This window comes from Epinephelus fuscoguttatus, linkage group LG11 (assembly GCF_011397635.1).
Source record: "Epinephelus fuscoguttatus linkage group LG11, E.fuscoguttatus.final_Chr_v1".
NCBI lineage: Eukaryota > Metazoa > Chordata > Actinopteri > Perciformes > Serranidae > Epinephelus > Epinephelus fuscoguttatus.
The window spans coordinates 44,037,195-44,062,489 of record NC_064762.1 but is presented as its reverse complement, the minus strand read 5'-3'; the positions used below and the strand labels follow the sequence as shown (position 1 = coordinate 44,062,489).

The 25,295-nt window shown below is 43.5% G+C and overlaps 1 protein-coding gene across 4 annotated transcripts in view; it reads right to left on the bottom strand.

Moving 5' to 3' along the window:
* Positions 1-25,295, bottom strand: part of tnfrsf21 (tumor necrosis factor receptor superfamily, member 21) — a 253,610-nt gene that overhangs the window by 81,176 nt on the left and 147,139 nt on the right. For all 4 annotated transcript variants that reach the window (XR_007450415.1, XM_049590672.1, XM_049590669.1 and 1 more), the window contains exon 4: positions 9,328-9,593. Coding sequence is in view for 3 of the 4 variants with exons in the window: in XM_049590672.1 (XP_049446629.1) it covers positions 9,328-9,593 (266 nt within the window). In the remaining variant the exon portion in view is untranslated. The remainder of the gene's footprint in view (positions 1-9,327; positions 9,594-25,295) is intronic.

The window sequence follows — 25,295 nt, the reverse complement described above, 5'->3', positions numbered from 1 at the left end:
AGCAACCAGGTACACAGTAGGCCTGGCTATTTTGTATAATTGTCTCTGAGTGTCCCTTTAGCAGATTGGCCAGACTCTTGGAAAAGACTTTAGAGTCCACACAAAGCAATGCAACTGGCCGCCAGTTTTTCAGGTCACTTAAATCCCCTTTTTTTAGGCAGTAGTGTCAGCACTGCCCTAGCAGAGAGAGAGAGAGTTGCTGACTGCACCTGTCAGCCCAACACACACACATACAGACTGAGTCAGCTAGTCTCACTGGCAGAGTTGGCAAATTGCTCCAGCATGAAGGGCACAGGGGACAGACGCACACATGGGGAATATTTTGATTAAATAGTTTGAAAATGTTACAGCAAAGAATCTCACTCAGCTGTAATTACTCTACACACAAACTATTAACTAATATGCAGCTTAAATAGGAAATTGGCCCAACTGTGCAAAGCACATAAACCCCAATGTTAGACACACTATGATGTGATGGGATGTTCAGCCTTTACCCATAAATTATCTGACATTTAAAGTATATCTTCAATGGATAAGCCTCCTCCCAGGCTGCATTAAAGCACGCTTAAAGTCAAATACATTTACAAACACATTCAGACAACCTCTCTGAATTGCTCCAGAAAGTAATGGATGTGGTTTCATTGTATCTTACGTGGCTGTTTATGGAAGGAACTAAAAGGGGTCCAGTGGGACCTGAGTCATAAACACCCAATCATGGAAGAAATTGCACTTGTTTGTGCATCATTGTGGCAGGAAGGGATAATGACTATTGTATGTTGTTGTTTTTGTGTATTCCCTGTGCAGACAACATGTGAAAGCAAAGAGGAGAAAGGGTTATCATAAGTGTCTGTCTGCCTGTCTTTGTCTGTCTCCTGTGAAAAATGCAATCACTGAAAACCAGACACCATTTCTTAAAGACTACACTGTATTTAGATGTCTTTAAAAGCATTACTTAGTGTTGTGATTTTGCCTAACCTACCAGATTTTCGAATTGGAACCCAAGAGGTTAAAAACTATCCCAAAACCCTCCCCAGATAGCCCTCAAACAGTCAGATAGTAATCCACGATCTCATGGAAGAAATACACTGAGTGAGCTTGTGTTTAATACAATAACAAATTTATTGCTACTGTCTTTCCCCAAACAAATCAACTACATTCAACCTTTTATTTCACAGTTGTCTTTCCTTCGTCCTCCATGTTTAGCCATTCTCGCAGTGTGGCTCTGTCAGTCAGTGTCTCAACAAGTAGCTATTGGATGGAATGCCATTACATTTAGTACAGACAGTCATTGTTCCCAGAGGATGAATCCTACTGACAGTGATGATCCCCTTTTTTCATCAAGTGCCATCATCAGGACTGAATTTTGGATCACTCCAGAATAGCCAAGTACAAACAAAACTAACGACATTCCCGTCATCCTTGTAGATATTTTGTGTTTACTGCCTATTATCAAATGTTAGCATGCTAATACTCAAACAAATGTACAACAGTGCAATAAGAATAGTGTCATTATGGCTCGAGGTTAAGTAATTTAGTATTGTTGTATCTTGGTATAGACAAATATGAAAATTACCACAGTTATATGCCTCTGCAAACCAGTGAAGTTGTGGTTACAGTTTACATTCATGTCTGTCCAGACTCATATGTAGTCATGACAGGAGACAATGGTCAAATTATTAGTATTGTACGTTTTTAAATGGTGTATTGTATGTCTGTCTGTACCACGTCTGTATGATTTCTGCGAGAAGCCAAAGACAAATTTCCACTGAGGTGGACAATAAAGTTATCTATCTATCTATCTATCTATCTATCTATCTATCTATCTATCTATCTATCTATCTATCTATCTATCTATCTATCTATCTATCTATCTATCTATCTATCTATCTATCTATCTATCTATCTATCCATCCATCCATCCATCCATCCATCCATCTATCCATCCATCCATCCATCCATCCATCTATTAAACCATCCATCTATCTATGGAGCACAGAAGATATATAAAATCAGCACAGTATCAAGGTGGAGACCCAAGATTAGTGCCACCAATTCAGTATCTGACCAAATGTCTCCTCTTCTGTTTCTACATTATGAGGTTAAATAATGGCCAGAAAACTGTGTTTGAAGAACACAATGATGTCACAGTGAAGTTGACCTTTAAGTGGACAAGTCTGAGGAAATTTTTTCTTTCTTTGGAGTGTCAGATCAACCACATCTGTGTGAGGGCCATGCAACTGGAAAAGTTGGGACTGTATGGAAGCGTACACAGCTGGGATTACGCATTGGGAGAGTGCAGTCACAGAAGATCTTGACTGAAGTAGCTGGCCCAAATGCACATGCATGCTGTAATACTGATGACCATTTGAGCACGTTCATGTGTCTGATGGATCGTGTCATGCTGCAACACATCTGTGACTGTAGGGTGGCAGAGGCGCGTCAGTGTGGAGCGGTGCATGGTTGCCAACACGACTCCGCCGTGCACGATACAAGCCCCTTTTACAGTGCCAGATTTTCCGCGAATGTTGGGCCATTTTGCCAGCAAGCTGTGAGTTTTAGACACACAGGGCTGGATTGGCGAATTGATCCGAGGTGCCCAATTTTTCACCTCGTACGGTAGTCATATTGGCAGAAACCTTTTAGTTTAAACAGACCGAGGTGGCCTTCTGCAATGGGAGGGGCTGTTGAAGACTTGTGGGAGGAGCTGTTGATGACGCCGCACGTGCAAGCCACTGGCGGTGGATAAACAGTAAACAGCTGATAGCAGGACAGCAAGTAGCAAGAGGGAAACGCAAACCTGACAGACACTGTAAAGATCAGCAACTGGGGAGACAAGGAACTGCGCGCCCTCTTTATTGCCCTTGCAAACGAAGAGGCAATTAAGCAGCAGATGACAGGAATGGCGAGGAACGGGCCGACTTACGAGAGAATTGCTGAAGGACTGACTAGCTGCGGCTTCTCTCCCACGTCACTGGTTACGTCACACGCCGAGCTACAAGTTGTGTTACTTGCTCACGCCCCCCATTGCCGCGAAAAAGACGCATTCTGTATAAACAAAAGTAGGTAGGCGGCATTTTGCTGCACTCCCCTATTTTGTTTTTATACTGCCAATGCTGAAACAGGACTGATTGGGCTTTCCTGCAAATTTGCACAATTCCTATCTAAAAAGGGCTACAGCGAGCAGAAGAGAATTGTAACCATGTGCAGAAATGAATTTCATCCTCATATGCAGCTGCAACGATGGTCGGGCTGCACGTAGCCTGCAGAGTTTAAATGAAAAGGAGTGGAGTACTTTCACTTACGCAACATAATGTGTTCCTGTTTATCTTGGAAGGTGAGAGAGCTCAAACACATAATTAGCATTACCATGAACCTTTTCATTCCCTCTGTGGGTGAGTGTTTCCACCTGAATAGGTTTCCAAGTCACTCACATCATCACACTAAATGGGCTATACGAACATTTGATGCAAACATTCAACAACACATCGTCACTGTCGATGTCTTAACTACCAGATAAAAGTGACATTTTACAATTCTTCACATTATAAACTAAAAAATGATTTTGTGTCTTATTTAATGTTAAAGGTCATATGTAAAGCTGTTTCATCAAAATGAATATTTTTTCCAAAATAATACATCCACAGAACATCTAGAAAGGTGTAGAATTAAAGTCTACATTTTCCTGAAAAAAATCATTACAGTAGAGAAATTGTTTTAGAAATTTTTACAGGCCCAAAATATGTCAATATTTTTGATTTGGTTATGTGGCAACCTGTAGAATTGAAGAGTAGAGCCAGAGCGGGTGAGTGTGAGTGCGACACCTACTGACCAGGAAGTATAAATCCTATTTCTATCCCTTTTAATGTTATTTTAAAATTTAAGTCTCTTAATGAGCAACTTCTTCAAAATGATTTAAGTAATTATTTTTAGGCACTAAGTTACTTTCAGAATGTTTCTCATTATTCTGAGAGACTAACTCAATATTTTCAGATAGGGGCGACTTGGGCCAATTGTAACAACATTTTAGGTTTTCCTTAATAACTAATGTGTTTATAACACTGATGCTGCAGCAGATAAAGGTGGTCATTTTAATAACTTTATAACTTAAATACTGCTGGGTGGCTTATTGTAACCTGTAATAATATAACCTAGCAACAAATTTATATTATTGTACAAAAGTACTGTAACTAATAGGCCAAACTAAATCTTTAAGATAAAAGTAGTGCAATAAAAGTGTAATACTTGCATCTGAGACAGCGGAGTTAGATTAATAAAAAAAATTAATAATAGAATGGAAATACTACTACTGTAGGTAAAGTACAAGCACCTGTAAACCTTTGTTAGTTTTTGTGTTTCTGTGAGGGAAGCGCCATTTCATGGTGACACCTTGTAATTGAATAAATGGGCATGTTACAGTGGAATCTAGGCACAAGTAATTGAACAGCTAGAACTGGTAAGTTCAGACAATGACATCACTTTACTGTAATGCAGCCTTTAAAACCAGGAAATAAAACACTTACATTATTAAAAATCTGAGACTATATATAGCCTCATATCACAATATCAACATAATATCGATATACTGTCCAACCCTAATGAACCCAGCTGTCATTGTCCATTGCCAAATGCTGTCAGTCAGCGACCACTGAGTCCCATCCACAGACTCTTGGGTGTGGATTTGGAGTGGTGCTAATGGCATTTTTTGCTAGCTGAAAAAGTAACAATTTTGTTTTAGCTACCAGATGAACTTTAGGTTGCCAAGAGAGCAAACCTTTATGGTGCCGCTATCACGAGGATTTGCCACCATTCCTGATCACCGATCTCATATCCAGTGGGCTGACTACCCAGAACAGACACAGTACATGGTGGGTGGAAACCTGAACTTTCATCCATAACATCCATATCTACTGTAACAGTTTAGAGCGTCATTCCAAAAGAATGGGCAGTAATCTGCTGCTCTCAGAGCCTCCACTCTTCTCAAAAGGTTTTCCATCAGATTTTAGAGGGTTAGGGTTAGGGGGAATATAGGGGGAATTACGGGTGAGTACCCCCCCCCCCCGCCCGGAGTATTCCCCCCACGTCCAGGCCCATCTGCTGTGCCAAGCTTTTTCTGCCTAGTGGGTCCCACACTCTTGCCAACTTCATCGATTAGGAGCTTGTCAATTGGCTGGGCATTGCATGGGTCCTCATTCCCCAACCAGTGCCCACCAACGCTCTGGACAGTCACCTCCTGGGTACCGTAACCCACACAGTGACGCTGGTCTAAATGCCCTTGTCTGGGAACCACCACAAGACTATCCAGTTTCACATCCTACAGCCAGGACAAGTGCCTCTCATCCTCAATTCTTCTGGCTCCCCCGTCACAACCCCCACATAGAGTGCTGCACAGGGGCCATATTGGGGTGGAAGAAATCTTGCCACCAGGTCTGCCTGGAGCAAACACCCCTGCCTCAGTCTACTACTGCCTCTGTCGGCACCCCAGACCTGGCTGGGGTACCCCCTGAGTACCACAACCTCAGAGGTCTTCAGCAAGGCCAAGGCCACTTCCCTGCCTCCTCATCACCTCTGCGGCTGTGCCATAGATCTGCAGCCCAACACCACACCTTCCAAAGGGCACCTGTACTTCAGAGAGAAAGGTGATGGAGGACTACATTAATGACTCTCTGGCCACAGGCATCATCTGTCCTTCTTCGTCACCAGCAGGGGCAGGGTTCTTTTTTGTCGAAGAGAAGAACAAGACGTTGAGGCCCTGCATTGACTACCAAGGGCTCAAGGATATCACCATAAAGAACATACCCCTGTCACCCATCTCCGCCTCCTGCTAGCTGCTTCAAGGGACCACCATTTTCACCAAGGTCCACCTGCGTAATGTCTACCACGTGATCCACATCCGTGAGGGAGATGAACGGAGGATGGCTTTTAACACCCTGACTGGTCACTACCAGTACCTGGTGATGCCCTTCGGCCTGACCAGTGCTCCCTCCATCTTTCAGGCTCTAGTTAACAACGTGCTCCGAGACATGCTCAACCTCTTTGCGTTCTTCTACCTGGACAACATCTTCTCCAAGTCCTAAGAGGAGCATGTCCACCCCGTCCAGACCGTCCTCCAGCATCTCCTTGAGAACTCTGTGTTCATCAAGGCCGAGAAGTACAAGTTCCACACCCCCTCTGTCTCCTTCCTGGGTTACATCGTGATGCAAGGCGGTGGTGGAGACACCTCTGACATTGGAGTGGGGGCTGTGCTTTCTCAGTGCTCGGCCATCAACTCCAAGCTTCACCCCTGCGCTTTCTTCTCTCATGTGCCTGTCCCCTGCTGAACAGAACTACAACATCGGGAACTGGGAGTTGCTGGCAGTGAAGATGAAGTTGGAGGAGTAGTGGCACTGGCTGGAGGGAACCCCGTTTTTAATATGGACTAACCACAAGAACCTCTAATATATTTGTTCTGCTAAAAGATTCAAGTCCTACCAAGCCCACTGTTCCCTGTTTTTCACCTGTTTCAACTTCACCCTCTCCTATCCCCTGGGTTCTGCAATGTGAAGCCCAGAACCCTGTCCTGACAGTTCCTGGGAGGGGGGGACCAGTTCCAAGACTCTGACACCATTCTGCCTGCTCCGTGTCTGGTCGCTACCATCACCTGGGAAATAGAGGAGAAGGTCAGAGCTGCCCTGGAAGATAAACGTTCTGCAGTGGACCCACTCCTCCTCTTAAAGCTTCCATGGTATATGTGGATTCATTCTACGTTCCACGCCTCCAGGGTCAAGCCAGCCTAGGAGAGTCCTCTGGTGCCTGCTGCTGCTCCGCCACCTCCTTGCCTCATTCATGGGGTTCCTACCTACACTGTCCGCTGTCTGCTCAGGTCCTGTTGCCATAGGAGGGGCCTCCATTACCTGGTGAACTGGGAGGGGTACAGTCTGGAGGAAAGGTCCTGGGTCCCAGCTTGCCATATCCTGGACCCCCAGCTCATCGAAGATTTCCACCAGCAGCACCCCAATCAACCATCCGGGTCCACCTCAGGGTCAGGGTCTCCGGTCAGAAGCCTCCACTCATTCCTCCTCTTGGGACCTACAATGAGGAGTCTTCATCCTACTTACCTCCTGGCTCTTTTGTATGTCCTGTCTTCGGACCTGGTCTTGACCTCTCCACCTGGTCCTGACTTCCCTGCTGCTCATCCCTGGTTAGCTCTGCTGCCTGGCTGGACTGCTCCTCTGGTTCCAGACCCCTCGCTTTCTCGACCACACCACTAGTAAAACTCTCTCTGTCACCTCTGTCTGCTAGTGGACCAAACTGTTCAGGTCCGATAACTCACATTCTCCTTCGGCCCAGTCCGATCCCTGGCCCCTGAATCCAGAGACTGTGTGTGGGCTCTAAGATCGAAGCGCAAACTGTTCCCTGAATATCTTCATCAGAAAAGTAGAAAAAAGTAACTTTTTAGTCCTACTGATACAAATATGGAAAATGAGCTAAAGAGAACATTTGAAAAGCTACATGATGATGTTGAGTCTGTCGCCCACCGCAGACATTGTCTGTCCACAACAAAAGCTTCCTCGGGATAACAATGGATATCACTGGATATAACGTTACTGGGACTAAAAATCTACAGAAGCGCTACCGCTTTATGTAACATTACATCACTGTGGTGAGGCCAGCAGGTCAACAGTGACTTCAGAGATGGTGAGAGATGTGTTTCTCTATCAGACTTGACTATCTTTTATTGTTTAGGGCTTAAATGTTTTAGTGAAAGGGAACTTCAGTTTGCGATGGAATACTGCATGCTGCACGCCGTTTTAAAACCTGGCCAAAAATAACGGAGTAACACACCGTTGGTAATGGTAACTGAGTTACTGAATTTAAAAACTAACGCGTTAGAGTATTATTTACTGCCAGAACTAAGGGTGTTACTGTAACGCGTTACTAATAACGCGTTACTGCCCAACACTGCCTTTAACACACCCAATAATCATTATGCCTCCTCCTCACCAGTTTCATTATCTGCTATCTCATCCACCATCAGTCCAGTGAGACGGACAGAAAATATTGCCAATGACGATGTGCTCATTATTAAGCTGTGATGAAAGGCCAAATTACAGACAGATGACTAAAGAGCTGAGACACTGACACTAATGGTGTGTATTAAACACCAGAACAAGTCTGTAACTGTGCAGCACTGACCTCAGAGAGTGCAGTCAAGGGCATTCATTTGATTCAAATCACTAGAAAGTTAGATGAGAATAAGAAAGGGGAAAGTAAATGGTGCTGAAGGATTCTGTAAGTCCTCTGTGTTTATGGCTTTGTGTTTGTTTGTGTGTGTGTGTGTGTGTGTGTGTGTGTGTGTGTGTGTGTGTGTGTGTGTGTGTGTGTTCTGAGGAGATTACACTTTGAGGCTGATAGCAGACATCCCATGACTGAGGAAGGACATGTGAAGTTTTTGTACACAATAACAATCATTCTGCCACATGCACATCATGCCAATGGGTGTGGGTAGGTCTGACAGAAAGAAGTATTAAAGTATTAAATTTGTGTCTTGAGATATTGTGTTCACAAGAATGAGATGGACATCAGGGCACAGTGACTTTGACCTTTGACCACCAATATCTAATCAGTTCATCGTTGAGTCCAAGTGGACATTTTTACCAAATCTGAAGAAATATCCTTAAGGTGCTCCTGAAATATCCTGTTTACGAGAATGGAACAGATAGATAGACAGGAAAACACAATGCTTTTGGCAACAACTATTGCCAGCATAGAGGCATAAAAAAATTTGAATCTTGATAAACAATGTTTTAAAAAAAATGACACACATTGCAATAGAGGATTTTACATCAGAGTGCTACTTGTATACATCTATTTGATTTTAACAAACATGTCTCAATTGACAGACCAAAAACAGAACAAACAGGTAGAAATGTCTCATTGTTCTGCCTTGTAGTATTTGAGACATAAAGTCACACCACTTACTCCCTCACTAACTCATTCCTCCCAAAAAGCCTTTTTCAAACCTCTGCAGTATGCAAAAAGAGGCTGCAACTGTGAGTGTAACTATTGCTTCAACATCAGATCATTCTCCCAAAGTGAACTGTTGGTTTAATGTGAGGAATGCAGCATAACCAAAGAGACTGGCTCCAGTGGGACACACCAGACAGCTTTCTCCACAGATTAGATTTCAGAGAGAACAGTGTGCACTAGTGCTTGTGCCAATGATGTTGATAGAGCTGACAATAGAGAAGATGTGAACACAGAAAAGGTCAAACCTGATTTTCTGCTACACTTCTGGATAAACCTCAGATGGGGCAAAACAGAAGGTAAATGTCCATACATCCAGCCTACCTGTGGGTTGTCCTCCATCACACAGCGAATCTTCTCCACCACGTCAGTGCGGCGCTGGCGGTGCAGGCCATTGATCAGCTTGGCCAGGTTGGCATCGCTGTCCCGAATGGTCCAGTGCTGCAGCGCGGCATATGCCCGCTCATGATCTGACGAGTAACCGTTGGAGAAGGCGGCCACCTCCCTCTCTGTGGCGTTGGCCAGCGACTGATAGATGTCTATCCAGTGGATACCCACCTGGGCTGCCACCAGCTTTAGGATATCCACCCCTGAGCAAAGAAAGAAAAGAGAAGTTATAGAATTCATGCTTCAAGCTAAAAGATGGGGGTTGGTGATGATTTGCTTGATCACTACTAAATATAAAAAAGAAAAAAAAATCTCAGATGGTTGCTGGATTTGCTCTTAATTAAAGAATATAGGCTAGTGGCTGTAAGCTGTGCTAACTAAAAGGATGCAGCAGCAAGTGATGGCCTCATTTCCAACTAATGGTGTCCTCATGCTATGCACCCCACAATATGTTATTTTTCTTTTTCTGTCAAATACGCTTAACTTCTATATGGTGTGTATGAGAGTGTCTGGAATTATACTGTTTCAGCTTTTGCAACTAGTAGGTCATCTAATGATATCTGTTGGTTGGTCTGTGTATTAGGAAACCAGCTGAGACGTCAATCAATTAGTCAGCTGTCAAGCTAAAGTTGTCATTAGAAGTTGTCCTGCAATCTGTTGTCTTTTTTTCACTGTTTGAAAAGTATACTCTTAAACAACTTCAACTGTCAGTTGCAGGCCAAAATTGGAAGAAGTGTCCCTCATCTTCCAATCACAAGGCACCAGCCTGTTTTCAAACCAAGCTAGCCACTTTAACATGTTGGTTTTAAAAGGGGAATATTTTACAACTCTGTACCTGTGAGAACAGTTGTAAATGTTTTCTGTGGCTCTGATGGAGCTTGATTAAGACTGAGAAAACACTGGGACATCACTTGAGTCATGGGGTTCAGTATCTTGCTCAAGGATATTTCGACATGTAGGCTGGAGGAGCTGGGGATCGAATCACCAATCTTCCAATTGATGGAAAATATATTGAATATATACCTGCTTAACATCAGCATGTTAGCATGTGGACTGGTTGTCCACCTTCACAGTGGCACATGGAAGGAGTGTTGGAAAACCCCTTCACAAATTAATGTGTGATTGGTTGACGTGGTGCATTTTCCAACCAATAGGAAAGGGGGTGTCGATTTGTTTTTTTGCTGTTGTTGCTGCCTTCAGCACTTTCGTCAGGCCGAACAGCCCGTTTTTACTGTTTCTTCCTGCACCAAACGTGGATCAAACGTGACAACAATATTCAGGAAAATCATGGCCTTTATTATTTATCATAAGTCCGGTTTTATATGGCCTATCAAGACGATTTAAAAAGTGGTACAAGGTTTGAAGTTTGCACTTTCCACACAAAATGAAACGGGGACTCAGCGAGGCCGTCCCTGCGTTCCAAATCGCATACTTCTACTATATACTTTTAGTATGTACTGCAGCTGCCCTTAAAAAGTATGTAGTGTAGTATGCAGTATGCATGCAGTATGCATACTATTGGGACACACTACATCCGCCATCACATTGCTCCCTGAACTCCGACCCTCTTGCTCACTTCCGCACCACATTTGAATATTTTGTTTTGTTGTACTTCGGAGATGCAGCAAATCTCCTCTTGTCGAGCTCGCCAGAGTCATGCATACCGTCTGAGGTGCTGGAGAGCTCTGTTGCTGTTATGTCGTAATGTATGTTGTTGTTTCTAATAAACTGACGTGATCACGTAAACAGTCCCAAGCCTATTATTAGTGACCTGTCTATTGAACTAGTCACCAGTAGGCATATTAACCCCCTTCACACATAGCTCTCTGTTACTGGCAGATGTTTAGTGTTAAATATACAGTACAGGCCAAAAGTTTGGACACACCTTATCATTCAATGCATTTTCTTTATTTTCATGACTATTTACATTGTAGATTCTCACTGAAGGCATCAAAACTATGAATGAACACATGTGGAGTTATGTACTTAACAAAAAAAGGTGAAATAACTGAAAACATGTTTTATATTCTAGTTTCTTCAAAATAGCCACCCTTTGCTCTGATTACTGCTTTGCACACTCGTGGCATTCTCTCGATGAGCTTCAAGAGGTAGTCACCTGAAATGGTTTCCACTTCACAGGTGTGCCTTATCAGGGTTAATGAGTGGAATTTCTTGCTTTATCAATGGGGTTGGGACCATCAGTTGTGTTGTGCAGAAGTCAGGTTAATACACAGCCGACAGCCCTATTGGACAACTGTTAAAATTCATATTATGGCAAGAACCAATCAGCTAACTAAAGAAAAACCAGTGGCCATCATTACTTTAAGAAATGAAGGTCAGTCAGACCGGAAAATTGCAAAAACTTTAAATGTGTCCCCAAGTGGAGTCGCAAAAACCATCAAGCGCTACAACGAAACTGGCACACATGAGGACCGACCCAGGAAAGGAAGACCAAGAGTCACCTCTGCTTCTGAGGATAAGTTCATCCGAGTCGCCAGCCTCAGAAATCGCAAGTTAACAGCAGCTCAGATCAGAGACCAGATGAATGCCACACAGAGTTCTAGCAGCAGACCCATCTCTAGAACAACTGTTAAGAGGAGACTGCGCGAATCAGGCCTTCACGGTCAAATAACTGCTAGGAAACCACTGCTAAGGAGAGGCAACAAGCAGAAGAGATTTGTTTGGGCCAAGAAACACAAGGAATGGACATTAGACCAGTGGAAATCTGTGCTTTGGTCTGATGAGTCCAAATTTGAGATCTTTGGTTCCAACCACAGACGCAGAAAAGGTGAACGGATGGATTCCACATGCCTGGTTCCCACTGTGAAGCATGGAGGAGGAGGTGTGATGGTGTGGGGGTGTTTTGCTGGTGACACTGTTGGGGATTTATTCAAAATTGAAGGCACACTGAACCAGCATGGCTACCACAGCATCCTGCAGCGACATGCCATCCCATCCGGTTTGCGTTTAGTTGGACGATCATTTATTTTTCAACAGGACAATGACCCCAAACACACCTCCAGGCTGTGTAAGGGCTATTTGACCAAGAAGGAGAGTGATGGAGTGCTGCGGCAGATGACCTGGCCTCCACAGTCACCGGACCTGAACCCAGTCGAGATGGTTTGGGGTGAGCTGGACCACAGAGTGAAGGCAAAGTGGCCAACAAGTGCTAAACACCTCTAGGAACTCCTTCAAGACTGTTGGAAAACCATTTCAGGTGACTACCTCTTGAAGCTCATCGAGAGAATGCCAAGAGTGTGCAAAGCAGTAATCAGAGCAAAGGGTGGCTATTTTGAAGAAACTAGAATATAAAACATGTTTTCAGTTATTTCACCTTTTTTTGTTAAGTACATAACTCCACATGTGTTCATTCATAGTTTTGATGCCTTCAGTGAGAATCTACAATGTAAATAGTCATGAAAATAAAGAAAACGCATTGAATGAGAAGGTGTGTCCAAACTTTGGCCTGTACTGTATTTACAGCTATGCAGCTGCTGGCACTATATTCTGTCTGCACGTGAAGCAGCCTTACATTCACATTACTTTTATTTGGAGTGTAACATATATGCACATTCTTACTACATTACTTAATATGTATTTGACTTTTACTATTTATATCTGGTCCATAGTGTATTCATATTTAGTCATATTCATTCATTATTTATACCACACTTACACCACTGCCTATACTGGTAGAATCTTCTATACTGTAGTCATAGTTGAACCCTAACATTGATTATACTATAATCACAATAAAGTTGAATGTTGTAACTGTGTTCTTGCAAAACTGTATATGTGACAGTATATAATCAGATCATTACAGTCCTAATATGTAGTGTCTTAGTATCTCAAATTAAATAAACCATGTATGAAAGGAAGTGTGGGCGTTGGTTATACACGCAGCTCAGTCAGTGTGACGAAACTTCCGCTGCACAAAGGATTGTGGGTCAGAATGGCCAAAGAAGCATGCTGACATGCATACTGCGAAATATGACCGGATGTAGTAGAACATCCTGGTACTTTTGGCATACTGCATCTGACATACTATGTATTGGGACACACTAATTCTTTTTCTGGCATACTAAATAGTATGGTAGTATGGGTATTGGAACGCAGGTCGTGTGTTGCTGCTACATAGTCTCAAATCGGTCACGTGATTTTGATGCGCCGGCGCGGCTGTGGACTGCAGGTTGGTGGTTGGTTGCTGTCAGGAGACCAATTATCTTGGCAGCAAGGTTGGTTATGCGTGTGAGTTTGGTGCTATCAGTAATAAATAACATTAAAAGAAGCAGGTGAATCAGTACAAATGGATGGGTTAAATCATGCTCTGATACAACAACAGGAGGCAACACAGAATCCTTTTGAATGACTGATAGTCTGCGGTGTCTCTGCACTAGCAATAACAACAGCGATTCAGGGAATTTCTTCAGATTTGGCAAAATGTCCACTGGGACTCAGCAATGAACTCATTAGATTTTGATGGTCAAAGGTAAAAGGTCAAGGTCACTGTGACCTCACAAAACATGGTTTTGGCCATAACTTAAGAATTGTTAGGCTTTTAATGACAACATTTCACACAGATGTCTAATAGGATAAAATAGGACATCATAATGTTTTGCAAAAAAACACTTTCTGGCCATAACTCAACATCATATGTCTGGAACAACAGGGGAGACAATTGGTCAGATACTGAATTGGAACAAAAGGGAACTAAACTGCTAAAGTACACGTTATTCTTCTGGCATTTTTTTTTTTCAACACTGTAAAAACTGTAACTTAAATTTAACTCCAATTGTGTTAATTAAAGTAATTAAATCTCTTACTTCAGCAAAAGTAAGTGGAGTAATGTGGACTATGTAAATGATCGTCAATAAAGCCAGCTCTTGACAGTAACAACTGATGGGATGTTTTGTGATGAGATGAGATGTCATCATTCAATCGTTGGCTGTCCGATGTAGGCTTCATAGATAATTGGCAAACTTTCTGGGGAAAATCTGGTCCGATTAGGGGAGACAGCATTCATCCCACTTTGGATGGAGCTGCTCTCATCTCCAGAAACCTGGCCAAGTTTATTACTAATTCAAAACCCTGACAACCCAGAGTTGAGTGCATAGTGTTATACAAACAGTGTCTGTCCCCCGACCACCTAAATTGTTTAAAACAAAGTTAAACAAAGAGGAGTTGAATATAAAAACCTAATAAAAATTAAAACCTCTTCTGTGAAAGAAAGACAAATCAGGAGAATTAAATGTGGACTGTTAAATATCAGGTCTCTATCATCTAAAGCAGTGTTAGTAAACAAATTAATATCAGACAATCTTATTGATTTATTCTGCCTCACTGAAACCTGGCTGTGTCACAATGAATATACAGTATTATGTTAGTCTGAATGAATCCACTCCTCCAAGTCAAAATAATAAAATCTTCCTCGAGGCAGCGGCCAAGGAGGGGGAGTTGCAGCCATTTTTGACTGTACTCTATAAATCAGCCCTCAACCTAAACTTAAAGTGGAAATGAAACGTGCATGTTTTGGCACTGGTAGTGCAAAAATCTATTTAAAAAACACCTTGCCTAAAATTTGATTTTAAAAAGTTGTTAAAACCACAGATATGAGAAATTGATTTTCGTAATTTCTACCTAGCTATCTAGCTAGTGCACTGCCTACGTAATGGGGTTGGTTGGTTCCGTTTGCCAGGGAAGACAGTGAAGCGTTTCTGAACCGGCTTGAGCGCCACACTTTCTGAAAATGGAAGAAGATGAACTGGAAAGGCCTGTTGAGTCTGTGACAAGTCCTTGCATACACATATGAGCCAATAAGGCGTGGGAACCGAGCAGTGGTACGGGTGGAAGAAGTCATGGAGCCGGTGATTTGGGGTCAAGGGCGTGTTGGCAACATTAGCTACTTGGTGTCAGTGTGGTTTTTGTACGCCGATGCCCACTGTGCCAGAATCCGTCTGCTGTCAGGAGGCTGGTCTGGATCATCTTCTGCGTGACCACACCTGCATCACCATGGTGCACACATTCAGCATCCTGTGCCGGGAGGTGGACGTGTTGGAGGTGACAATGCTTTCACTGAGGGCTGTCAGAGCTGAAACGCTGGAGCGTCCCGTCAACAGCAGGTAAGTTAAGCTAGGTGTAACCACAGGCGAATGACTCGGTAACTGTATGCAGTAAAGAAGATAAATGCATGCTCTATGGTGTTGGCCAGGAATATGATAACATACAATGCAAACAATGTTTCCACGTGCTGTTTGTTTACATGTAGTTGTTGTCTGACTGAAACGTCTTTGTTTATGTCGTTTCTCCAGTACTAATTGCTAGCTAACCCTTAGCATTAGCTAGTTGACGCTAACAGCTATTAGCTATCAATGATGGTACCTAACGTAAGTTTGCTGGTTCACATAGCTGACTATGTTACATATTGCTACTGGTGAATGAGCCAGTTAGATGCGGAACATGTCTGAGAGGCCTGACAAAACAACGTTTGGTCAACGTCAAACGTTTGGGAAACCGCTGTCAAGACACCATGACGCAGACAGTTTGATGTCAGCACTGTTGCCAACTCCTCAGTAAGAAAAGTAGCTATTGGCTGTTCTAAAAGTCGCTAGAAGTCGCTAAATGACATCGCCTAATTTGCATAATTGTCCATATGCATGTAATTGTAATGGCTGCTGTAGGAGAGAGGAATAACATCGTGGGAGAGACAAAAACTGAGTAAAAAAACACCCTAAATATGTTTAGAACTACAAATGAACCTTCTTTCAGTGATTTATATTAGACAAAGAAAATTTTACATTTACATCCCGCCCTGACTGTAAGTCAGGTCAGCATCAGCCAGCGGCGGTTCTGCGCATGCGCGATTCAATTGCAGTCTGGACGTGGAGGGGTTAACGTCTCCTGCTCTGACTGCTGCTGGGAGGGAGGACTGGGCCGTCTGTGAGTGATTTGGGGCGAGAGAGGTATCCGCTGCCCGTTGAGAAGAATAAGAATTATACGTGCTCTCACAACAGAATCTCCAGAAGTCTTCAGTAACATCAGAAAAAGTCGCTAGATTTGTCGCTAGTCGCTTTTTTGAAAAAGAGTCGCTAGAGGGGTCTGAAAAATCACTAAATATAGTGACAAAGACGCTAAGTTGGCAGCACTGGATGTCGGATATTCAGACATTCATTCAGGTTTAAAAATTTGAGACTGAATGAATAGCAGACAGTTCTGGAGAGAAAATGTATGGATACATGTGGTTGTACTAAAACTATGAAAAAAGGTAACTTCTGCACACTTACTCCAAGCCACAAAAGTGTAATAATGACAATGTTTTATCCTACCTGGATCTTCGTCAGGTCACAATGTTTGAAAATGGAAAACATACCTATATTTATACATCATGCACACCAATAGGCTGATAAACTCTATGATGGCAGGTGTGGTTATCCATCCAAAACGCCCAGGGTGATAAACATCCAAAAACAGTTAATATAAAGTATATAGAAAAAAGCAGTAATACAACAGCCATACTTCAAAATATCAAACAAACATATATATAAACATATATCAGATTCATCATCCCGTATATCACAATGTACATCACCTATGTTCAAGTATTGTTTACTAAATCTCACCAATACATTTCTTTTCCATCAGTCTCTTTAGGTTGACTGCATACAAGCAGTTCACCCTCTGGGCCAGGGGCCATTTGGGGAGAAAGAACCGGATCGCGATTCCTGCCTGTGTGGTCAGCTCCATCAGGGCTGTTTTTCCCTCCCTGGTGTACCATTGATTTGAGTATGCCTACATGTATGATGATTTTTAAGTGTTTTGTTTGCCATTAAATATGATTTATTGTTTAATGAAATGGTTGATGTGCATTTAAATTCTATTTAGTAGTTGTTTTGCTCTAATACACATTTGAAAGTTTATCATCAAACAATTCTTTGACACTGAACTGAGCTCGGACTTGCACTAATATTATAATTGTGGAAAATTCACACATCAATACTGTCTGCAAGAAAGACGTATTCCAGTAATATGATATATAACATATGTACATTTTTTTTTTCTTTTTAACTCATAGCTTAGCGCCACAAAAGGGTGTAAGGTTCTTGTGAAGATTGATGCACTGTTAATCTTGCAGTCAAGTATTTTATACCCATAATGCGTGGTTGTGACCGTCACCCACCCTCCCTGGAGACTAGCCTAACAGCCTTTATTGGAAAAACTTCCTAATATGAGTCAGAGAGGGCCGTGATACACCAAAGTGTGTCAAGGGGGAAGTAAGAAAACAAGCAAGGGGGAGGAGGCAGGTGCTTAAGTCCTGAGTTGTATAGTGACAGTGCATGCGGAGAAGAAGGAGGAAAAACAAACAAACAAATAAACAAGCAAACAAAAAAAAAACAGAGGAGAAACAGGCAGTGTAGCTGATGTATTGTGGCCTTGAGGTGGTTGTGCTCCATGCAGATTATCGAAAATAAACATATACATGTCTACTATACTGTACTGAAAAATAAAAACAAAAGAGAAGTCTATACTGAACACCAAAAATGTGAGAGTCTTGGTGGAGGAGGAAAGCCCGATTGTAGAGAAGAGCTGCCAGCGCGGTGCGGTAGGTTTGAGACGCAAGTGGGCCCCTTTGGAGTGATCCCATCGGTTCTTTGCGATGCGTCACGGAGCTGAAGTATCAAACATGCATGCGTGTATTTGAACCCTCCCAATGTGTTTATGAAAACCATCACCAGGGTCCAGGGCCAGCCCTGCGGGGGAAGGGGGCAGTATGGCACCCCAAGACCGCAGGAGCGCCCAGACCCCAAGACCAGGGAGCCGCAGAGGCCGCAGGACACCACGCAGGCCCAGGGACCCGGGGCGGCAATGGCCGGCACCCCCAGAGAGCCAGAGACACTCCCCAGACAGGCAGGGCAGGAGGGCACACCCACCCACCACCTGAGCGGCCCTCCACGAGCAGTCAATCCCCCATCGGGACCCCCTAGCAGAGGGCCCAGAAACCACAGCCGGTCAGGAGGCAGAACCCAGGCAGGAACCCACAGAGCCCCCAGGGCGCCACCCGGCCCACCCACCACAGGGCCATGGGACCCCCCAAGACACCAGGAACCCAGCAACACCACCATGATGTAAATGGGCTCCCTGGCTCCAACCCTCAGCCCAGGAGGGCCGGGCCCCACGAGCCACACCATGCATATCTACAGTGTGTGTAAACCCACCACCCCCCCTCTTACTATGATTCTCCGATCCCTGACGAAGAAAAATTAACCCTACACCGTGAATGTGAATGTGAGTGCCCATAAGTGTGATGTGGTGCATTAAAATTGAGGGACATAGAAGACAGGTGGGGGCAAGGCTGATGGCTACAGCACACTGCTGTCCTGCAGCCCGTGCAGCCATAAGCACCTGGAACCTGTTCCCATCTGTCCCACAAGATGTAGGTGTATGTGGTGCTTTAAAATTGGAGAGCAGATAAGGATGGGCCGGGGGGCAGCATGGAGGGCTATCGGACACCACTGTCCCATAGCCTGCCCCATCATGAAGCCCCCCAATCCATCAGTGGTCTGCACCTCGAAGAGTGAGTGTATGTGGTGCATTAAAACTGTGGAATGTGTGGTGAGTGAACTAAATGTGGTTTAGGAGGCCAGGCCAGTGTAGGCCCGGCCCGAGGGCTGGAGGGATGGATGGGAGGGGCCAGAAGGTGGCGCCAACCAGACCCCTGCGCTGCGAGGCCCCCAGCGCCCATGGACAGCGGGCCAGGCGGGCCCCAAGGAAACCCAATGGGCCCCCTCCCAACCCCGCCCCACAAGTAACTGCAGCGTCAGGCCCCCGCAATGGTCCCGACCTGGGCCACACCGCCCGCAGCAAATCGACCCCCAGCAGAAGGACGAGGCGTGCCACCAGGGTTCACGGATGACGGGCCCCACCCAGCCCCCCCGAACCCCGACGCGCAGGAGCACAGGCCAACCCGCAACCCCGCCAGTACCCCCCCAGACCACCACAGACCCAAAGCCGGACCCCCAGCCCATCCGACCCGCCCCCCACCGCCGGCCGCACACAAACGGGCAGGCCCACACTGCGCAGCACCAGAACACCCCCCGCGGGCAGCCCCCAGCCCCCACACCAGGCCCCCCAGGACCCCGGGCCCGCCCGAGGCCGGGAGAGGGGAGCAGGGAGGGACGGGGAGAGGGGGGAGGGAGGAGGAGCCCACCCACCCCGCACCACCAGGGGCGGAAACTGTTTATCTTTCCAATTGACAGGAGTTTTCCGGCCACGCCGCCCCAGGCCCAGGAGCACGAGGAGACCCCAGGCACACAGGTTGGGAGCAGTCCAGACGCACCCGCCTCAGGGAAACCGCCAGTGACCCGCGATCCCCACAGAGCCAGGAGCAGGCCCGATTCAAGTGGGAGAAAGTGCACCTAACACATGCTTAAGACCTTGAGTTCTGATGAACCGCTGTGGTATATTGTGGTGAGAGAGATAGAGGGATTAGGGGTTACATCATTAACAGAAACACGTTACATATTACACAACAGTCTTTCTTGAGTTGTAATATTTATATGTACAGGTGGCATATGCTCACAGGCTGTTCTGTAAAGTATGTTAATTGGCATCTTTTGTTGGGTGATGTGTGTTCTGTGGAGTACTTTAAATTGGATAAGTTGTATATTAGTGTGTCTTGTCATCTTAAATGTATTTTTGCATATCTGAGTCCAGAAGTCAGGGTCCGGTGATACACCCAGCTCTTTTTCCCCATTTTAAAATTGGTAAATGTATAGAACTGGTCTTTGACAGTAATTTATAAATCTTAGAAAGGTTCTTCTTATTACTCGGAGAAAGCTTTATAATATGTTTGACAAATTCTGGTGGCTGCAAAGTGTCCTGAGGCGCTGGAATTCTCCTCTTGATTGTTTTTATCAATTGTAAATATTGTAGAAAATTTCCATTTCTTATTTCAAAAGTTTGAAATAAGTTTGTGTATGTCATAAGTATATTGTCTTGGAAAAGGTGATGGAGATGAGTTACTCCTTCATCTCCCATGTGCTAAAATGGAAAGGTCTTTTGTTAATTTCAAAATCCGGGTTGTGCCAAATTGGAGAGAGCAAGCAAGGTTCTATCGGAGAGTTTGTGATTTCTAGTGTCTTCCACCAGGCTGATAAGGTGGAAGCAATCATTGGGTTCTTAAAACAGTTATGACGTCTGAGTGTAGTGGTGATAAACGGGAGGTCAGAGAGTTTATATTGTTGCAGTCCGCCTGTTCTAGTTCAAGCCAGGAGTTGTAGTCTTCGTTAGGATATAACCATTTCAATAGGTATTGTAGCTGGTTCGCTAAATAGTAAAGTTTAAAGTTAGGAGCGTCCAGTCCCCCTTCCAATTTGTTTTTCTGAAGGGTGCTTAGGCTAATTTTTGCTGTTTTGTTCTTTGAGTAGAATTTTATAATTGCAGAATCTAATGACAGGAACCATTTCAATGTGGGTGTGAAGGGAATCATGGAAAAAAAATAGTTAATTTGGGGTAGAATTTTCATTTTAACTGTGGCTATTTGTCCCAGGAGGGAGATGGGAAGATTATTCCAGCGCTTCAGGTCACCACAGATCTTATCTAGCAGCGGGCTAAAGTTCAGGTGGACCAGGTCTGATAGTTTGGGTGAAATATTTATGCCAAGATATCTTATGTTGCCCACAGGGAGAGAAAATCTTTGGTCTGCAGGATTCCAGGAGTTCTCCGTTATTTGCAGTATTGTCGATTTGGACAGTTGATGGAGTAGTCCGAAAATTTAGAAAAATTTGTTATGAGATTAAATACTTCATGTAAAGACGATTTCGGTTCTTGTAGATAAAGTAAAATGTCGTCGGCATATAAATTAATTTTATGCTCTGAATTGGCGGAATGGATACCTATGATCTTGCTGTTCTGACGGACTGCCATGGCCAATGGTTCGATGAATATTGCAAACAGTAGAGGTGAAAGTGGGCACCCTTGTCTGGTTCCTCTCTGCAAAATGAAGCTTTTAGATGTGATCCCGTTGGTGGTGACTGTGGCCTTAGGGGAATTATATAAGGCTGATACCCACTGGATAAATGACTCTCCAAAGCTAAATCCACTCAGGGTGGCAAATAGGAAGGACCAGTTGACCTTGTCGAAGGCTTTTTCTGCATCAAGTGACAGAATAATTGCTTTTTTATTAACGCGTTGTACTTTACTTATCAGATTAAGAACTCTTCTGACATTATTACTTGAGTGTCTGCCATTAATGAAGCCTGTTTGATCATTATGAATTATTGATGCGATTATTTTCTCCAGTCTAGAAGCAAGTGCCTTTGAGATAATTTTGATATCACTGTATGTATGTACATAAGTGATTTGAACTGTAAACAGAGGATGCAGACTGGATTACAATGGACGCTGACTCTCTTCCTCAGGAGTGTACGTATGGTGCTCACACTTGTGATTGTCTCACCAGACACCCAGTGGTGCACATTGGTTATGTGATGCAGGACTGAGATCCAATCAATCAATCAATCAATCAATCAATCAATCAATCAATCAATCAGTTTTATTTATAAAGCCCAATATCACAAATCACAGTTTGCCTCACAGGGCTTTACAGCATATGACATCCCTCTGTCCTTTGGACCCTCACAGCAGATAAGGAAAAACTCACCAAAGAACGGCAGAACGGTAGAAACCTCAGGAAGAGCAACTGAGGAGGGATCCCTCTTCCAGGATGGACAGACGTGCAATAGATGTCGTAGAGAACAGATCAACATGATAAATTAACAGTAATCCGTATGACACGATCAACATGATAAATTAACAGTAATCCGTATGACACAATGAGAGAGAGAGAGAGAGAGAGAGAGAGAGAGAGACACAGAGAGATGCAGGATGGACAGTAATGACAGTAGCTTACAACAACATTAATGAAAGTAATAATATTATAATTATAATTCTGGCTGTTGTGGTACAATATTTTGAAAGTGTATAATAACAGTAGAAGTTTAAGTAATGATAACAGCAGCAGCAGGAGGCATCTGGCAGGACCACGGCAGCACCACAACCACACACATCACACCATCCAGGCACCACTGCAATATAAGTTAACCTGAGAGACAGTGGAGCACAAAGGCTCCGGAGAAGAAGCCGAGTTAGTGATGTGCAGTATGGCCGAGTTAGCAAGATGCAGTAATAGAATACGAGAGAGAGAGAGAGAGAGAGAGAGAGAGAGAGAGAAGGAGAGAAGGTGCCCGGTGTATTATAGGGGGTCCTCCGGCAGACTAGGCCTAAGTCAGCCTAACTAGGGGCTGGTACAAGGCAAGCCTGAGCCAGCCCTAACTATAAGCTTTATCAAAGAGGAAAGTCTTAAGTCTTGTCTTAAATGTGGAGACGGTGTCTGCCTCCCGGACCGTAACAGGAAGATGATTCCACAGGAGAGGAGCCTGATAGCTGAAGGCTCTGGCTCCTGATCTACTTTTGGTAACTTAAGGGACCACAAGTAACCCTGCATTCTCAGACCGCAGTGTTCTGGTGGGATAATATGGCACTATGAGCTCTCTAAGATATGATGGAGCTTGACCATTTAGAGCTTTATAAGTTAACAGTAGGATTTTAAATTCAATTCTGGATTTTACAGGGAGCCAGTGCAGAGAAGCTAAAACAGGAGAAATATGATCTCCTTTCCTAGTTCTTGTTAGTACACGTGCCGCTGCATTCTGAATTTGCTGGAGAGTTTATAAAGACTTTTAAAGGTCAGGATAGGCCTAATTTTCGTGATATTACGCAGATGAAAAAATGCAGTCCGTGAGGTTTGTTTTAAATGAGAATTAAAAGACAGATCTTGATCAAATATTACTCCGAGGTTTCTTACGGTAGTGCTAGAGGCCAGAGCAATGCCATCTAGAGAAACTATGTCATCAGATAAAGAGTCTCTGACTTGTTTGGGGCCAAGAACAATAACTTCAGTTATGTCTGAATTTAACATAAAAAAATTTGTGCTCATCCAGGTTTTTATGTCTTCAAGGCAATTATGAGTAGCTTCTTCTGGCTTCATCGATAAATACAGTTGTGTATCATCCACATAACAATGGAAATTTACAGAGTGATATCTAATCATGTTACCTAAATAAAAGCATATATAGAGTAAATAGGATTGGTCCGAGCACAGAAGCTTGCAGAACTCCAAAACAAACTTTAGTACGTAAGGATGATTCATTATGAACGTGAACAAACTGAAAACGATCAGATAAATAAGATTTAAACCAGCTTAGTGCAGAACCTTTTAGGCCAATCGAATGTTCCAGTCTCTGTAGCAGAATTTGATGGTCAATAGTGTCAAACACCGCACTAAGATCTAATAAAACAAGTACACAGATGAGTCCTTTGTCTGAAGCAATTAGAAGATCATTTGTAATTTTAACTAGTGCTGTCTCAGTGCTATGATGCACTCTAAATCCTGACTGAAATTCCTCAAATAAATTATTATCATGGAGAAAATCACAAAGCTGGTCTGCGACTACTTTCTCAAGGATCTTTGAAAGAAAGGGAAGATTAGATATTGGTCTATAGTTGGCTAACACCTCTGGATCCAGGGTGGGCTTTTTAGGAGAGGTTTAATTACAACTACCTTAAAAGACTGTGGTACATAGCCTGTTAATCAGCATATATTGATCATATCTAATATATGAGTGTTATCTAAAGGTAAGACTTCCTTAAGTAGCAGTAGTTGGGATGGGGTCTAAGAGACACGTTAACGATTTAGATGAAGAAATCAATGCGGTCAATTCTTGAAGAGAAATCGGGGAGAAGCAATCTAAATATATATTAGGTCTTACAGCTGTGTTTGAGGTTAGATAGGTACTATCTGAGGACAGGAGGTCATGAATTTTGCCTCTAATAGTTGGAATTTTGTCATTAAAAAAGCTCATAAAATCATTACTGCTCAGGACTAAAGGAATACAAGGCTCAATAGAGCTGTGACTCTCAGTCAGCCTGGCTACAGTGCTGAAAAGAAACCTGGGGTTCTTCTTATTTTCTTCTATTAAAGCTGAGTAATAGTTTGCTCTGGCATTGCGGAGGCCCCTCTTATACGTTTTGAGACTGTCTGCCCAGACTAAACGAGATTCTTCCAGTTTGGATAATCGCCAATTCCTTTCAAATTTTAGTGATATTTGTTTTAACTTACGGGTGTGCGAGTTATCCAAGAAGCGAACTTTCTTTGCTTTGTTAACTTCTTTTTAAGATGAGCTACAGAGTCGAGTGTTGTTCGCAGCGAGCCTACAGCGCTATTGACAAGATGATCAATTTGGGAGAGGTTAAAGTCGGTACGGGAAACCTCTGTTACTGAAGGACATGGTATTAAATTTAACGACGGAGGAATCATTTCCTTAAATTTTGCGACAGCACTATCTGATAAACACCCAATATAGTAACTGTTGCTGAGTGGCGTGTAATCAAGTAAAAAGAAATCAAAAGTTAGTAAATAATGATCTGATAGCGAGGGATTCTGTGGATAGACTGTTAGGTTATCAATTTCAATTCCATACGTCAGAACTAGATTGAGGATGTGGTTAAAACAACGTGTGGGTTCATGCACACCCTGACTGAAGCCAATGGAGTCTAATAATGAGATAAACGCGATAGCCAGGGAGTCATTGTCAACGTCAACATGAATGTTAAAATCGCCAACAATAATATCTTTATCTGATTTAAGAACTAAACTGGATAGAAACTCTGAGAATTCAGATACAAATTCAGAATACGGCCAGGAGCACAGTACACTATAACAAATAGAAGTGGCTGTGAGGTTTTCCAGGTCGGATGTAAAAGACTAAGAACAAGACTTTCAATGAATTTGAATGAATTATAATCTTTATCCACTTCTCCTTTAACCTTGACACATATCTCTCACATGTTGT